The 17,944-nt window shown below is 43.4% G+C and overlaps 1 protein-coding gene across 7 annotated transcripts in view; it reads left to right on the top strand.

Moving 5' to 3' along the window:
- The first annotated feature begins 432 nt into the window (after nt 1–432).
- Nucleotides 433–17,944, top strand: part of Cnot1 (CCR4-NOT transcription complex subunit 1) — an 85,161-nt gene continuing 67,649 nt past the window's right edge. For 3 of the 7 annotated variants that reach the window (XM_059264628.1, XM_059264629.1, XM_059264623.1), the window contains exons 1-2: nt 435–570; nt 14,686–14,960. In XM_059264628.1, the coding sequence (XP_059120611.1) occupies nt 14,859–14,960 (102 nt within the window). In that variant the 5' untranslated portion in view covers nt 435–570; nt 14,686–14,858. Of the gene's footprint in view, nt 571–14,685; nt 14,961–17,944 lie in introns of all 7 variants that reach the window. The other 4 variants (XM_059264624.1, XM_059264625.1, XM_059264626.1 and 1 more) reach the window with 3 other exon arrangements.

Below are 17,944 nucleotides of genomic sequence, written 5' to 3'. Positions count from 1 at the left end.
CCCAGGGTGGCAGCAGCACGTTGCGGGCTTCCTTCCGTATGTATTGTTTCTCGGATGCAGTGACCAGCCAGTCCCCATACATAGGTCGAACACCTCGAAGGCAGATGTTTGGAGCCCCGAATCCAAGTTCTCCGTGTCTACTCATTGGCCCACGCTTGGTGCGCAGGCGCTCGGGCTCGGACCCGGTCCCTCAGGGCTAGTGAGCGGCAATTGGCCTAAGCCCGCGAAATAGGAGTCTGGATTGGTAGTTGCTAGCAGGGAGCCTGGTTTCTTCCTCGACTTCTGCGAGTGATAGTGTGTGATTGGTTTAAATCCGCGGGTACCTGCCAGCGATTGGGCAGCATTTGCGGACGGCCCGCGGCCATTGGCTGGCGCTAGGGCCGTCCCTCCATCGGCGGGCAGCGAATGGAGAAATGGGAACGGGGAGGGGAAAGGCCGCGACGTGAGCGCGCGACCTCGGGCGCCATTTTGTCGAGAAACAAGCGGAGTTAACCGAAGAGGGGGGTCGAGGAGAGCCGGAGTCGAGGACCCAGGAGTTTCCTGTGTCCAGCGCTGCCGGAGCCGCCCGAGGTGAGGCGGGCCGGAGTAGGGAGTGGCGGGGGCTGGCGGTGTCCATCCCGGGACGCGGGTGCGGGGGTGCGGGGGGGAGCGGTGCCGGGGGTGGACCCGGACCATTGGAAGCCTTCCCCGGAGCGTCGGGACCGAGGGGGCAGCCTGGACGGAGCCGTGGGGCGAGGCGGGAGGGGACAGAGTCGGGCCGCTCGCGGAGGCTTTGCTCCCAGAGGGGAGCCCGGCGCGGCGGTTCCGGGGAGCGGAGCGCCGGGCGCGGGGGAGCCCCGGAGCGGCTCGGCCCCGGGGCCTGGAGGCTTCGAGGATGGCGGCGGAGGCGGCAGTTCGGGTCCCAGGCCCTCGCCTCCTCCCCGCGCGTCCTCCTCGGAGCGCACGAGCTCCTCAACTGCCCCTTGCTCCCGGGCTCCCGGCTGGGGGCCGGGCAGAGGCGCCCGCGGCCTAGGTCCCCGGCGGGCGGGGACGGCTTTGGAGTTGTTGCCGACTCCAGCGCTTTCCGGGGACTCCGTCCCCTCCTCCGCCCCCCAGCACGTTGTCAAGCCCCCCGCTTGCGGATGCCCGGCGGTGGGAGGGGCGGGCGCGAGCACTTCCGTGTTACTACTCGCCAGAGGTTTTTTTTTGTTCCACTCGCGCGCCCCGGCGCTCGCACTTTCTCCCAAGTCGGTCCCCACGTAGTCACCTCGGTACCTGTGGGGTCGGGTAGTGGCGGTTCTGCCTGTCCCTGCCACCCCCCCTCCCCCAACCCCCAACCCCTAACCCCTGGCAAGTGCGCACTCGTGAGCTGAACACTTGTAGGTCTTGAAGTTGGTGCAGGTCTTGGAGAGATTTAAAACCTAAGGCTGAACACATTGTCTTTTGGCCATGCCACCGGCTCTGAGGCTTCACCCACCTGTACTCACAGACGTTACTTGCAGGAGTGTGCTTCGTAGGTTTAAAGAGTGCTTTTGAAAGTGTGTATGTAGAATAAGACTTTACGAGAGGTAAACATCCCTCTGAAGTCATCCCATCGAATGTCACACTCCCTCTTTCCTTGAGCATTTAATAATCCAAGCAAGCCTTGTACTACTGAGCCCCGGATGTCTCGTTTCTTTGGGACTTGAGTAAAAAGCCCATTTTTTTTTCTTCTTCTTCAAAACTTGAGCAACAGTACTTGAGTTTCCCTACATGTTTTGTTGCAGTTCGACCCCCTTGTGATTACAATGGAGACTTTTTAAAAAAACAGTCAATAATTAAGTGAATAAATGTACCCCTCTTTAATAATAAAAAAAATACCAAACATTTCCCTCATGACCTCCTTTGAAAAGGAGTAGGGATGCGTGTGTGAAAATGGCGGAGGTATAAATGGTATCCGTTAAAGTGATGCATGAGGACACCACAGATCATTATCTTGTTTGCAGGAAAGTGGACTGATGGTGCCGGACTTCAGAGTAGCAAGCAGTGCCTTCATGTGAATTCGCGTGTGTTAGTTAGTAAGGTTCTTTTTGTAGGGAGAGTGACTTTCTTGGAAATTTCATTTTCACCTGGTCCTGGGTATTTAGTGGAAGTAAGTCTAGAAGTGAGGCAAAAAAAAAAAAAAAATCCTGACCTTTAGCAGGGTGTGGTGGTACTGGCTGCTTGTAATCCCGGTACTACAGAGTCAGACAGGAGGAGCTCAGCGATTTCTTTTGTCAATAGCCAAGGCTACATATCAAAAACCTTTCTCAGAAAACAACAACAAAAACGGGGGGGGGGCACCAAAGAGGGTGGGCACCTCTAATGAATACCTGAAAGTTTTTGTTTTTGTTTTTTAGCCTAAGATTAAAAAATATGTATGTGTGTATGTGAGTGATTTTTGAATTCTTGTTTGAGACAGCTCATGTGTGAAGGTTAGAGAAAAAATTTAAATCCCAGCCCAGGCAGCCTGGTCTACAGAGCAGTTTCCAGGACAGTGAGGGTTACCCAGAGAAACCCTGTGAAGAGTCAGTATTCTCACTCTTCTGTGAATTTCAGGGATGGAACTCAGGTCCTCAGGCTTGTGTGACAAATGCTTTTACCTGCTGAGCCATCTTGAGGCCCTTAGGAGTGTATCTTAGAAGTTGGCTTTATTTTTTTGTTGTTGATTTTAAAAGTTATTTCAATTTACTTTTGCGTATGTTTTGTTCGTATGTATGTGCACCATGTGTGTGCCTGGTGTCAGAAGAGGGCGTTGGATCCCTTGGAACTGGGTTATGTGTGGTTTGAGCCACCATACCGGGACCTCTGCAAGAGCAGCAAGTGTTGTCTTGATTTGCTGAGCCATCTCTTCAGCATCTTGTTTGTTTTGATCAGAGATTGCTGTTGTAGTTCAGTTCAGAATCCTCCTACTGTTCAATTATAGGTAATCATAGATTCATCACCATGTAACCTAGTCATGTTGTGTTTCTTTAGAAAATAATTCATTTATTGTGTGAGTGTCTATTTGTATGAGTGAGTGCATGCCACAGTACTCCTAAAGATTAGAGGACAACTTTCAAGAGTTGTCTCTCTTTACTGTTGGAGTCCCAGCGATAGAATGAGTGCAGGTTGTCCGGCATGGTGGCAGGTGCCTTTATCAACTGATGCACTGCACTTGCTGCCACTTGACACTTTCGCATTAACAAAAATAGTACCTGCCTTTTTGAAATGCTTTGTTTGTGTCACTCACTCACTGTGTATGTAGTGTTGGGGCTCGGACACAAGACCTTAACAACATATGCTGGGCAGACGCTCTACCCGAGATACAACTTGCACCTTTGCTTTTTTGTGACAAGGACTCATTATGGAGTACAGGCTAGTCTTGGACTTGTCAACCTCCTGCCCCAGCTTCCCAGATGCGGAAATTACAGCTGTATGTCATCACTTCTGTTTGGTATATTTTTAATAAAAGAACAAAACTTGAAAATGTTAAATTTGATGTGTATGTACATGTGCCTTCTTGTTGTATGTGCACCATGTGTGCTGGGTGCCTGATGAGGCTCGAAAGGGGCGTTGAATCAATCCCCTGGAACTGGAGTTAACTAGGAGCAGTTGTGAGGGGTCCCACATAGGTGCTGGGAATTGAAACTGGGTCTTCTGCAAATGCAGTACATGCGCTAAGAACAGAACTTTTCGTTTATACAAAAGAATTAGCCGAAAAGATGGGCCTAGTGACTCAGGCCTGTACCTGAGGCTCAGGCAGGAGGATCAGGAGTTCAAAGCCAGCTTCAACTCACAGTTAGCCTTGGTACAATAAGATCCTGTCTCAAGGGGGAAAAATTAGCTGAAACACTTTTTAAATGACTCTGAATAAATTTTCTGTTTCAAAGTGACATCCAAATGAAGTTGTTTTGTTTTATGGTTCTGGGTGTGATACTTGGGATCTAGCATATACTGGGCAATCATCTGCTGCCAAACTGCACTCTCATTGAATTATTATGTTAAGATTTTGTATATAGAAAGTCCAATGGTGCTTTTCTGTTGGCTCACAGTTTTTGTTACATTTATGTATATGTATATATATGCAGGTTTGGAAGCCAGAAGACAACTTGTAGGAGTTAGTTCTTCTCACCTGGCGGTTCTGGGGATTGAACTCAGGTTATCAGGCATGATTGAAAGAACATTTCCCCATTGAGCTGTCTCACTGGCCCATGTTCTTTGGCTCACAGTTTTTTTGTTTTGTTGTTGTTTTTTTGGCCAGACCAGGTGACCCTAGAGCTTTTGGGATTCTCCTATCTCCTCCAAGATTATGACAGGCACCACAGCTCCTGGTTTTTAATGGGGGTTCTGGAGATTCAAACTCAAGTCCTCATGTGTAGGTGGGAAGCACTTTGAACAGTTGAACTATCTCATACCTGGCCCACTGTGTACATTTTCTTTGTTGAAACAGCCTCATTGTATAGCTCTGGCTAACTTGAAATTTGTGATATGAACTAAGCTGACCTCAAGGTTGCAGTGATCTTCCCTCTGTCTCATTTTTTGTTTTAAAGATTATATGTGTAGTGTATATGTATGTGTATGACCCGAAGAAGGGTTAGAGATCCCCTGGAGCTGGAGTAAGTGAGCTGCTAGATGTGGGTGGGTGTTGGGAACCGAGTCTGAGTCCTCCATTAGAGCTGAATGTGCTCATAACCTTTATCTCCCTCCAGCCAGTCTCTGCTTTCCTTCTTCCCCCTTCCTTCTTGTTTGAGATAGTCTCGCTGTGATTTAGCTTCTGCTGGCCTGGGCCTGGGGAACTGGAACCTTACTGTCTTAGGCTGCCTGGGCATTTGGGTGCAAGCCTGCACTACCATGTTTCCCTCCAGTCTGTTGGGGTGGGGAGTGGTTAGAGACTCCTGCATCCCTGGCTGGCTTGGAGTTTAAGTAGAGCAGGCAGATACCCACCTGCCTTTGCCTTTTGAGTACTATGATTTAAGGCATGTTTCTGTGCCTAGTTTGCTTCTAAGGTGTTTGTTAAGAACTCTTGAGGGTGGGGGTGGGGGCTCCAGAGGAATACCCTTGGGTCTTTGTTTCTGATTTTTTTTTTTAAAGGATACACACACACACACACACACACACACACACACACACACACACACAGAGAGAGAGAATGTGTATGCGAGTGTGTGTGCTTTGGGGAGTTAGCCATAGTCTTCTCAGAACTTACAGGATTGCTGCTGCTGCTGCTTTTTTTGTTTTGTTTTTCTTTCCTGTTTTTCAAGACAGGATTTCTTCTCTCCCTGTAGCCCTGGCTGTTCTGGAACTTTGTAGACCAGGCTGGCCTCGAACTCAGAGAACCCTTTTGGGATTAAAGGTGTATGCCACCACACACAGCTGTAGCTAGAAGTTTTTCTGTGTCCCACTTGGTCCTCAGCCACTCAGACCCAAGTAAACACACACAAGCTTATATTAATTAAAACTGCTTGGCCATTAGCTCATGCTCACTACTGGCTAGCTCTTACACTTAAACTCAGCCCATTTCTGTTAATCTATATGTTGCCACGTGTTCCGTGGCTGTGTGCTGCTATTACATGCTGCTCCCTGGATGGCGGGCTGGTATCTCCTGACTCAGCCTTCCTCTTCCCAGATTTCTCCTTGTCTGCTTATCCTGCCTATACTTCCTGCCTTGCTACTGACCAATCAACGTTTTATTAAACCAGTGTACAAAAGCATTATTCCACAGCACCAGCTATATAGAATTGCTTCTTTTTTTTTTTTTTTTTTTTTTTTTTTTGGTTTTTCGAGACAGGGTTTCTCTGTGTAGCTTTGCGCCTTTCCTGGAATTCACTTGGTAGCCCAGGATGGCCTCGAACTCACAGAGATCCGCCTGGCTCTGCCTCCCGAGTGCTGGGATTAAAGGCATGCGCCACCACCGCCCGGCTTAGAATTGCTTCTTAATGCCAGCAGTCTTGGTGATCTTGAACAGATTGAAATGCATTCTCTTGCTCAGGGGTCTACCTTCGCCCATAATGATGATATCACCTATCTGCATATTCTTAAACAAAAAATTATGTGATATTTATATTTATGAGTATGAGTGTTTTGCCTACATGTATGTCTGTGCACCATGTGTGTCTGGTACCTGTGGAGGCCAGAAGAGGGCATCAGATCAGTACTGGAGTTAATCAGTTGAGAGGTGCCATGTGGTGCTGGGAATAAAACTCAAGGTCCTCTGGAAGAGCAGCCAGTGCTCTTAATCACTGAGCTCTCTCCAGGCCCCTATCTGCATATTCTTGAAGCAAGGAGGAGACACCTGTTCTTGTGGTACTTCTTGAATTGTATTTTCAGATGTAGTTGAGGTAGTCCTGGTGGATGACAATAGTTCTCTGCATCTTCATATTGGTCACTATACCCAACAGGCTCGGCCCTCATGTGGAGATGTTACCAGTGAAAGGGTATCTTGAAGCTTAGACCAGTATTTTTGTTGTACTGAGGGAGCCACTCTCTCAGCAAGGCCCTCTTGTTTTGAAAGTACATGGGCTGCTTTGGGTAAGCACACTTGTTCTGAGTGTCTGCTATCTTCCCAACAGCCTGAGAAAAGTGTGGCATCCCAGGTTTGGGAGGGAGGGAGAAACAGAGAGTGTCTGTCTGTCTGACTGTCTCTGTCTGAGTATGTGCGTGCATGAGTGTACTTGAAGGCAATGTAGGTCAGGGAAGAAAAGTGGGTGTCAGTCCTTCCTTTCACTTCTCTATGTTTACTGTTACAGTATGCCAGGCTAGCTGGCCTTGGAGCTTAGGGGATTTTCCTGGTCTCAGCCTCCCATCTTGCTGTAGGACCACTGGCATTACAGACACCTGCTACTGTGTCCAGCTTTATGTGGGTTCTGGGGATTTAAACTCAGGTCCTAATGCTTAAGCAGCAAGTGTTTTACCCACATAGTTATTTTTCCAGCTCTGTTTTTTTTTAAGGTGTGTGTGTGTGTGTGTGTGTGTGTGTGTGTGTGCGTGTGTTGTCTGTCTGTCTGTCTGTCTGTCTGTCAAGGCTAGAGGCATTTGATTCCTAGAGCTGGACTTACAGGTGGTTGTGAGCCACTTGACATGGGAACTGAACTTGGATCCTTTTTGAGATAAACAAGTGCTTTCAACCACTGAGCTATCTTCCCAGCCCTTCTAAAAGCATTCTGACATTGGGCACTTCTAAGCCCAAGAATAGAATTTTTAAACATTCAAAAAAATTTAAATTTATTTTTTGAGGGGACTCCATGTGCCCCATTGTCCTTGTGGAGATGAGCGCTAGCATGTGGGAATTGGTTCTCTTCACCATGTGGCTCCCAGGAATCATATTTAGGTCTTCATGCTTGGTGGCAAGTACTTACTGAGCCATCTTACAGGTTCAGGAACATATAATTAAAGAGTGTGTGTGTGCGTGCATGTGTGCACATGCATTAGCCATGAAATGCATGTCAGAGAACCACTTAAGAGAGTTTGTTCTCTCATTGCACAGTGTGAGTCCCAGGGATTGAACTCTGGTGGTCAGGCTGGGTGGCAAGTGCTTTTACCTGCTGATGCATCTTATCTGACTAGAATACTTAATTTTGGGAGCCAAATATGATGATAGATGGCCATAATCTTAGCTACTTGAGAGGCTGAGCTGTGCGTGGATTAATGAGCCTGGGATATGTGAGTTCAAGGCCAGTGATGGATCTACTGTCAGAAAAGGCTAACGGTTTTTGGGGTGCATATGGTTTATGCTTTTTCAATTTGTATAATTCTTTTTAGCTGGGATAGCAGAGGTACAGATGTAGTGCATGTACCCATTGTTATGTTCTAGATATTTCTGAGAATATGCCTTTTTCCTTTTCAAGCAAATATACATCCTAGTTACTTGAAAGTATTAAATACTAAATAAAAAAGATAATGTATATGCATATTAGTGTGGGTATGTACATGTGGGTGCTAGTACCTCTGGGGCCTTGATGTGGTGTTACGTGCTTGGTCTTACTGTAGTTTGTTATGCCGTGTTTGATTGATATCCCTGGGAGGCCTGCTCTTTTCTGAGGGGAGGTGAAGTGGGGGTATGGATTTGGATGAGGCAGCCCAGTAGGAGGAAAAGGGTCCCACAAGTAGGCAAAAGAGTCAGAGACAGCCCCCCACCATCACCCCCATTAGGAATCCCACAAGAACACCAAGCTACTCAGCCACAGCATATATGCAGAGGACCTAGGTCAGACCCCTACAGGCTTCCTGGTCTACAAACACCCATGAGTCCTGGTCAGTTGATTGTGTGGACCCTGTTCTGGTGGTGTCCCTTGACCCCTCTGGTTCCTTCTTCCTCCCCTTCCTCTGCAGGACTCCTCGAGCTTTGCATCTCTCTCTGTCTCTCTCTGTCTCTGTCTCTCTCTCAAGATTTATTTATTATGTATACAGTGTTCTGCCCATATGTATGCCTGCAGGCCAGAAGAGGGCACCAGATCTCATTATAAATGTTTGTGAGCCACCGTGTGGTTGCTGGGAATTGAACTGAGAACCTTTGGAAGAGCAGCTAGTGCTCTTAACCGCTGAGCCATCTCTCCAGCCCCTTGTATCATCATCTCTTAATGGACAGAGAAGACAAAACATTTCTCAAACTTTTGACTACATTGTTTTCCTTCTTTGAGATGTATGTATTTTATTTGTATGAATGTTTTACTTGCATGTATGTATCTGTACCACATGTGTGCCTGGTGCCTTCAGGTCAGAAGAGGATGTTGGGTCCTCTGGAAGTGGAGTTTATGCATGGTTTTGAGGAATGAGGTGTGTGGGGTATGAACACACAACACTCCCCCACCCCCGCAGATGCCTGTAGAGGTCAGAGGTGTCAGATTCCCCCTGGGACTAAAATTAGAATTGTGAGCTGTCTGATGAGGGTGCTGGGAATTGAAGTAAGGTTCTCCTGAAGAGCTATGCATGTTCTTAAGGCTTTGGTTTTGTTCATTTTTAAAATATTGATGTGTACATGGCCTGTCTGTGGAAGTTAGGACAACCTTCAGGAGTTGGTTTTCTCCTACCCTCTGTTCAAGGGAATGAACTCAGGTTGTCAGCAGCAGGTGCTTTTACCTGCTGAGCCACTTCACCAGCCCAAGGCTTTGGTTTTCAAATAAAATTGTTAAAACATTTCAATCATCTGTGTAGGTGTATTAGATGCTGGGTATAAAAACAGAATGATCCTGTCCTATCAATTACATGAAGTTACTATAGATAATCATTTGGCAGTCTTAATATTTGTTGTTATTTGATAGGGTCTTATTTTGTAGCCTAGACAGGCTTTGAAATTTTAATCCTGCCTCAACCTCCTGATAGCTGGGATCATAGGCATGTACCACTATACTGGGCTAAACATTTAGTAATCTTGAGATAATTTAGGCAGCTCGGTGGTAGGAACAAGAGAATTCAAGGACAAACAGAGCTACATTGGGAGATTCTGTCTAAAAAATAAAAATAAAAAAATAACACACACACATGAATTCAGACTGACTGGCAGGGATAAGACTTGCAGGTTCAAACCAGACAAAATCCCAGCAGAGGAAGGTGAGTGAACACACATTCCCCTCCCCCCCCCCCCCCCCAACAAGAAGTTACTTGTAGTTGATAACTGCTTGGAAAGGAAAATAGATTTCCTCCAATGGAGTATCACTCTGTATCAGCCACATTCTAGGACAAGCACTGTGCCTAGGAGTAGTTGGCCAACACAAAACCCACTCTTTATTTTTTTATGTACCTTTTGAGTTTTATATTACTAATTTTCTTCTTTTTTTTTTTTTGAGAGATTGAGTGAGTAGGGAGGTGGGGAGGACTTTGAAGGAGTTGGGAGGATAAAGAATATGATCAAAATATTATGGAAATGTTTTTTAAGAAAAATCTGCTGAAAAGGGAAAAAAGAGACTATGGTGGAATGAAAATAAGGAACTCTAGTCACTCAAATTAAATATTTTTACAGCAGGGCTGGAGAGATGGCTCAGTGATTAAGGTTCCAGAGGGCCTGGGTTCAATTCCCAGCCCTCACATGGCAACTCTGCAGCCTCCTGTAACTCCAATCTAAGGGATCTGATACCTTTTGGCTTCTACGGGCATTGCATACATGTGCTGCCAAGACATACAAGCAGGCAAAACACTCATGCATAAAATAAAGATAAATTTAAAAAATTACAACAAAGCAAAAAACCAAAAAAAACCCACAACCTCCAAACCAAACACCTGCAGCCTCAAACCAAAAAACCAAACCAAACCAAAACAACAACAACAACAACAAAAACAGCTGAAGAAAATGTTTAGTGGAGAGCATGTTAGCATTGGTTTTGTAGCTTTGTATTACATATTTAGAGCAGATATAGTCTATAGCAGATAATGTGACCTAAACTATGTATACATTTATGGGACTAGAGCTTAATTGGAAGGGTCTTTCTTAACACGTTAGTGTATGTTATAGAAACTGGTAAGTTAAAAATTACAGTAATTAAAATTCATGGGCCAGTGAGATGGCTTAGTTGCTGAAGGTACCTGATACCAAATCTTGCAACCTGAGTTTGATCCCGGGATCCACTTCGGACCCTTCTACATGATAACTCCCACAGTCTGGACTTGAGCTCACGGAGATCCTCCTGCCTCTGCCTCTGAATTCTGGGATTAGCAGTATGTGCCACCACATTTGGTACAGGGTAACATTTAGTTTTTCATGGTCATGTGTTTTCAAGTTTTTGAGGGATTGACTAAGAAGATGACTTAGTGGGTAAGTGCTGCTGTGTAAGCATAATGATGAGTGTGGATTCCCAAGGTAGGCATTTGATCTGCAACCCAGAGTAGAGGGAAAACAGGTAGACCTGGGAGGTTTGCTGGCCAACAAAGTCAGCAGAACTCAAGTTCCAGGTTCCATGAGAGACTCCCAATCCCAAGACATCTTGTCTTCACCCGACTTCCACACATACCCGCACAAAACCTTTCTTGTTCTATTGATCATAGACTACAGAGAACAAGAGTAGATAGGATCTGAGAGGTTAGAAGTCTAGCGTAGTAATTCTGGGAGAGACAAATTGTCTTTAGATTAGCAGATTTAAAGATGGTAAGAGGAGCATGGGGTAGGGAGTGGGAGGGAGTTTAAGATCGTGGTATGAGTAATTTAAAAGATAATAGTATCACTTGAGATTGGGAAGACTTTGCAAGCGTGTAAATAAAACAGTGAGTGGGAAGACCAGTTTAGTTTTTGTTTTTTTAAACATACTGTGGAGAGGCTTGAGCTGGTGGTAGAATTGGACAGTTAATGCTAATGCTATAGATGGTTTTTAAAATCATGGACTGAAATGGATTACTAAGAAAGTAAATATAGAGAAGGAAAGGCTAAGGTTTCTTATGTGAGACCAAAAGCTAGTAAGAAGCCCAAAGAGAAATTATGTGGAATCACCAGAATAAAAAAGTATAGCCATCATCTTAGAGGGAGGGGAGTGGTCAGTCTTGTTTTAGGTGACATAGATCACATTTCTTGGTTCGAGCCAGGATGTATGTAGGAGATGGAGATAGTGGGAGTTGTGGTTGGTAGTATTTTTTGGAGCTGGGGATAGACTCCAGGGCCAAGTGTTCTATGAGTGACAAACACCTATAAACACCCCCAGATATTTATAATCTGTCAAATAATACTATTCATGTAAAATGTGCTTTGAATATTATTATTTTTTACATTTTATAAAATCTTTATTGACAAATAATTCACATAGTATACAATTTGCCTGTTTGCACAATTTGATAGACTTTAGTCCAGCATTCTCATAGGCCCATGACACCATCACCACTTTCTATTTTAGAACATCGCTATCTTCAATTTCATACACACATATAATGTATGGTGATTACATTCCACCTTATTTTTTTTAAATGAACATAATATTTACAATTGTAACCATTTTTGAGTTCATAATTCAGTGGCATGAATTACATTCAAGATATTAATTGTACTCATATTCATTAATTACACTCACGATATTAATTACATTTGTGGTATTCATTGATTACAATCGCAGTATTTGTTCAATAACTATATTTATGATGTTCATTAATTACATTCATTGTATTGATTTATCACATTCATGATATGTCCTGATACTACTGTCCATTGGTGGGGCTTTTCCATCACACAAAACAGAAACTCTACTTAGGAAATCATTGCTCTATATTCCTTTCTTCTCCATCTTCAGATAACGTCTAATCTTTCTGTCTCTATGAATTTGTATATTCTATATATTTCATGTAATATAATTCTATAGTATTTGTCATTTTTTTTACATGTAAAAACATGTATAACTGAAGGAGAAATAATACACTGATAGCTTGAACATAAAAACAGGTTATAATTCAAGAGTCCAGGGTTATTTGAAACTGGGAAATATTTTCTCTGTAGAAAATAGTAAAAACGATAACATTTCCCAATAAGCCCTTTTAAGCCAAATAATAGCTGAATTATACATACAAATATTGATTAGATTCTGGGATACAGAAGAAACCTATCTTCATCTGTTCAGAGAGCTATGTTTTACTTAAGTTGTGTAAGTGAGATTCCTATTCATCTTCCCCTTCACTGTTTGGTTTACGGCAGACATTCTTTTTCTTTTTCTTTTTCTTTTTATTTTTCTTTTTCTTTTTCTTTTTCTTTTTCTTTTTTTCTTTTTTTTTTTTTTTTTGGTTTTTTTCGAGACAGAGTTTCTCTGTGTAGCTTTGGAGCCTGTCCTGGATCTCACTTTGTAGACCAGGTTGGACTCGAACTCACAAAGATTCGCCCGGCTCTGCCTCCCGAGTGCTGGGATTAAAGGCATGCGCCACCACCGCCCGGACATTTTTCTATAGGCTAATCCATAATCTAAAAAGATTTTAGCCTCCCCTCCTGAAAGTACAGCCAGCATATTCCTTCATCAGCTTGATACGGTACAAATTCTTATCCTAATAGTGAAATGTTGCACTAAAGCTTGCCCAGTGATTAGTTAAAACCAAAACTTATTATAAGCCACAGTCATCTAGGTTCCTCCCTGCTAGGTAGCCTCCCTGGATCTGTGAGTTACAGTCTGATTGTCCTTTGCTTTATATCTAGTATCCACTTATGAGTGAGTACATTGAATATTATTTTGGCTGACTGTAACTTGCAGAAATAATTAAAAAACTTTAAAAATTATGTGGTGTCTGGAGAGATGACTGCTGCTCTTCTATAGGACCTGGGTTCAATTTCATTCACCCACATGGTATCTCAAACTGTCTGTAGACCAGTCATAGAGCTCACAGAGATAAGCTTACTTCACATCTGGTTCTAATTTTCTAAAAGATTTACTTATTTGTGTGTGTGTGTGTGTGTGTGTGTGTGTGTGTGTATGTATGTGTGTACACGCTCGCACACTAAAAGAGATCCACTTGGCTCTGCCTCCCAAGTGCTGGGATCAAAGGCGTCCACCACCACCACCGCCACCACCTGGGTCCTTTTTGAATTTTTTGAGACAAGGTCTCATGTAGGCCACATTGGCCTTGACCTCATATAGCCAAGGATAGTCTTGAACTGATTTCCCTGCTTTAGGATTTACAGGCATATGCACTACACTTAGTAGGAGTACAGTCTTTATCAACTTTCAAGGTTCAGGTTATTAGTGCAATAAACACTTCATTACTGTTAAGAAATTTAAAGACAAAGATTTAATCTTCGTGAATTTGGGCTTGGAGAGGTGGCCCAGTGGTAAAGAGCACTTGCTGCTCTTGTAGAAGACTGGAGTTTGGTCTCCAATGACTAAATGAGACTACTTTGAACAGTCCATAACTCCATCTCAAGGGTTCCAGTGCTTTTTCTGGCCTCCACATGCATGTATGAAAACAAAACCACCTTAATTTATGCCTTAATGGTACAAGTTTTTAATTTGCAATGGAGAAAAGAGTGTGCTTATTTTTTGTTTCTGTTAGCTGACTAGAGTGGTTGGGGATAAACTAATGAACAACCTGCCATTTTTAGCTTTACAGCAGTTTGGGATTTTCTAAATTATTATTTTTATTTTGTTTTACTTAACTTTTTGAGACAGAGTCTCACTATTTAGCCTTTGCTGGCCTGGAACTCAATATGTAGACCAGGCTGCCCTTGAAATCACAGAGATCCTCCTGCCCCTGCCTCCTGAGCATCTAAATTATTCTTGGGAGCTTTTTCAACTTTGGCTCCTGGGGTTCTTACTTGGCTTTCAATTAGCCATTTAAATACCTACAATACACACCCAGAAGTACAATTTTAAGATCAAACCATCTGATTCTGAAGCAGTAGTGTGGGAATAAAGTGAATAAATGGAGTCTTCGGAACCAGTGGGTACTGTGGAGAGGGGAGCTGAAAGTGTAAGAGGACTTATACTTGCTTAGACCCTAATTTACACCTGAACTCAGCCAAAAGGCTGAATGAGAAGCAGTGTCAAACCCAAATTCCAACCAAGTGTGCTCCTGTTGCTTCTGAAGTTGTTAATTGAAATTGATAAAATGGATATCTCAAAAGTCGCAGGTTGTTTTATTAAATTTAAACTCTTAGACGATGTTGTCTTTTAAAAGCATGGCTTTTTTTTAATCCATAGTGGTTGAGACATCATAATTTTTTTTCCAAAAGTGCCTTTAATAACATTTTAAGTAATGAGAGTGATAAAAGTTACTTAACCTTCCCCCCCAACTGAATTCTGGAATTTTCTTTTTAAACAGGTGCCATGTTTCAGAACAGAGTAAGACACTTGTTAAAGAAGAACTGAAGACAGTTTACAGATAACAGAGATAGTCTGATTACAAAGAAGCATTAACCTGCCTCTGAGGTGACTAAAGGGGAATAATGGTGATTTTGCGCCGGGCTCGGCCGCCTGCTTCCGCCCCAACCAGCAATGAATCTTGACTCGCTCTCGCTGGCCTTGTCTCAAATCAGCTACCTGGTGGACAATTTAACCAAGAAAAACTACCGAGCCAGCCAGCAGGAAATACAGCATGTAAGTATTCTATTCAGAATATGAATACCATTGAAGCAAAAACAAATAGCCAATTGATAATAAGTTGGCAATCTATGTGAAGATGTTGTGTGAGAGGTTATAACTTTGCTTCTCTGTGTTATTTTGCTTTAGTACAGTACATAAAAGACCTTATACCAACCTATGAGTATTCTCTTTATTCTTTATTTTTCTGTCTTATAAATGAACATGAAGCCAGGTATAGTGGCACATGCCTTTAATCCCAGCACTTGAGAAGCAGAGAGAGGCAGGTGTATCTCTGTGCTTGAGGCCAGTCTGGTCTACATACCAGGTTCTTGGCCAGCCATGTCTACACAAAGAAACCCTGTCTCAAAAACAAACAACAATGACAAAAAAAACCTAGTAAAAAAAGCATACCAGCCTGGACTACCAAGTGAGTTCCAGGAGAGGCGCAAAGCTACACAGAGAAACCCTGTCTCGAAAAAACAAAAAAACAAAACAAAAAAACAAAAAAAAAAAAGGGAAGGGAGGGAGGAAAGAACCTTCTGCCGTAAGAACTAGAAAATGGGGCAGCTAGAGTCAAGAAGGAAAAGTTCCAGAGAAAGGCTTATCCTTAAAAAAAAAAAAAAAAAAAAAAAAAGCATGATCTGACATGATTTGGTCTAGTTCTACCTTTTTTTCTGCCTTTGGCATTAAGATGGAACAGCTTAGCAGATAAGGTGCTTACTATGTTTTAAGTATGAGAATAGGTGATAGGCTTCCTTAAGCCCACATAAAAGTTGGGAAAGTGTGGTAGCCTGCCTGTAATTTCAGCTCTCTGGAGGCAGAGACAGGATCCCAGGGCAATGAAGACTAGCCAGATTAGCTATAATTGATGAACTCTGTTCAGACACAGACCCTCCCTCAATCAGTAAAGTGGAGGGTGATGAGGGAGGACATCTGATGTCAGCCTTGGGCCTCCATAGGCACCCTCAAATTGGTGTACTTTGTGGTACATGTTCCCACGTACTAACAAATACATGTACACAGCACACATACAAAAGGTTGAAATTGCACTGGAAGTATAAGATGCTCAGTGGTAGAGTGCTTGCTTAGCGTGAGTGAGGTCCCGAGTTCACGATTGGTTATCCTTGGGCTTTTAGCCATCATCCTGGGTATGAAATAGTTTTGATCCACAAGTAAAGATGCTGAGCATTTGTGTTCCATGTATTGATATGTATATCTTTGGAGAAGTACCCGTTAAATCATCATCATCATCATCATCATCATCATCATCCCCCCACCCTGCTGGAGAGATGACTTTGCAGTTAGGACCCTGCTGCTTTTCTTTCAGAGGACTGGAATTTGGTTTCTAGCACCCACATTGGGTGACTTACAACTTCCCCAGTTCCAGACGAACCAGTGTCTTTTTTGTGTTTACACACACAAACATAAAAAAACAAATCTTTAAATCCTTGCTTTCTCTAGTGTATATTTTACATGTGTTAGTACTTCATTCAGTCTTTATGAAAAGTAGCTGAGTATGGTGTAGTCCCTCTTGGAGATTGAAGCAGAATGCTAAATATTAAAGCAAAAAGATTGGTATGAGTTTGAGGCCAGCCTGGGCATCCTGTAACTTTGTCTTAAAAAACAAATCAAAAACTTAATTCTCTTTCCCCCACCCCCCTTCAGGCAGGGTTTCTCTGTGTAATCACCCTGTAGACCAGGCTGGCCTCAAACTCAGAAGAGATCTACCTGCCTCTGCCTCTCAAGTGCTGGGATTAAAGGCGTGCACCCCACTGTCTGGCAGTTCTCTCCTTTCTATAATAGAAATTGTAGTTGATTCATAGGTAGCTAACATAAGTGAAATATGTACCTGATTATCTTAGCCAAATCTAAGAAAGAATTTATGCAGCACTATTCAGATTTGGTCTTTTGTTTTTCCTATGTGTTTAACAATTGTAGGTTTGCTTAATTTTAAAAATTATGTAAGACATGAACTAGTTAGCCTGCCTATTCAGGCAATGGGTATTAAGTTTTTTTCTATTTTAACTATCTTTCCAAAGATAGTATGTCTGCATATATAGGTGATGTAGATGGATATGTTAGCCTTTTTAAATATGAGTGATGTCCTTTCTCTCTCCTTTTTTTTTTTTTTCCCTTCCCCTTTTTGGGACAGTTTCACCATGTAATTCTAGCTGGCCTGAACTTCTACATAGATCAAGTTGGCCTTGTCTTTCAAATGCTGGCATTAAAGGTCTGTGCCACCACACCAAGCAAATTTTATTTATGAATGTTTTGCCTGTAGCATACATGTGTGCTTACCTGAGGCCTTTGGAGGCCAGAAAAGAGCATTAGACCCCCTAGAACTGGTGCTACGGTTGGTTGTGTCCCTCCATGGGGTGCTGGGAACCAACTCTGGGTCCTCTGCAAGAGCAGTAAATGCTCTTAACCACCCAGTTCTCTCTCCAGCTGTGAATAGTCAGATCTTCTAACGACCATTCAGAGAAGACTCAGCCTTCAGCCCTACTTTCCTTGCTTTGGATTAATATGCCCTGAGCATAGTGGCACATGCATTTAATCCCAGCTCTTAGGAGGCAGAGGCAGGAGGATCTCTGACCAGGCTAGCCTGGTCTACAGAGGGAGTTCAGGACAGCCAGGGCTAAACTGATCAACTCTGTCTGGAAAACTACCTCCCCATCAAAGAAAAAGAGTCCAACCCATTAAGCATCTATTTTGGGCCTCTTAAATGTAGGTCTTCTGCGTCTAAGCTCTTTGTCACTAGCATCTGCTTTGCCATTTCCTTTTTTAGGGGGAGGTGGCACCCCAGCTCATCTGGGGAGGTCAGAGGACAACTTGAAAGAGATAGTTCTGTTCTTCCACCATGTGGGTCTCAGACATTGAACTCTTGGGCCTCAGTTACTGAACACAGCAGCTATGGCTCAGTTCTCCATTTTTAGGTGTGTGTTTTGGCTTTATCACAAGACATGTATCTTAATATCTCCATATTGGAAACAACCTAAGAG

The sequence above is a fragment of the Peromyscus eremicus genome, chromosome 5, assembly GCF_949786415.1.
Source record: "Peromyscus eremicus chromosome 5, PerEre_H2_v1, whole genome shotgun sequence".
Lineage (NCBI taxonomy): Eukaryota > Metazoa > Chordata > Mammalia > Rodentia > Cricetidae > Peromyscus > Peromyscus eremicus.
The sequence above is the reverse complement of the archived record's forward strand: the minus strand, read 5'-3'. Positions and strand labels throughout refer to the sequence as shown.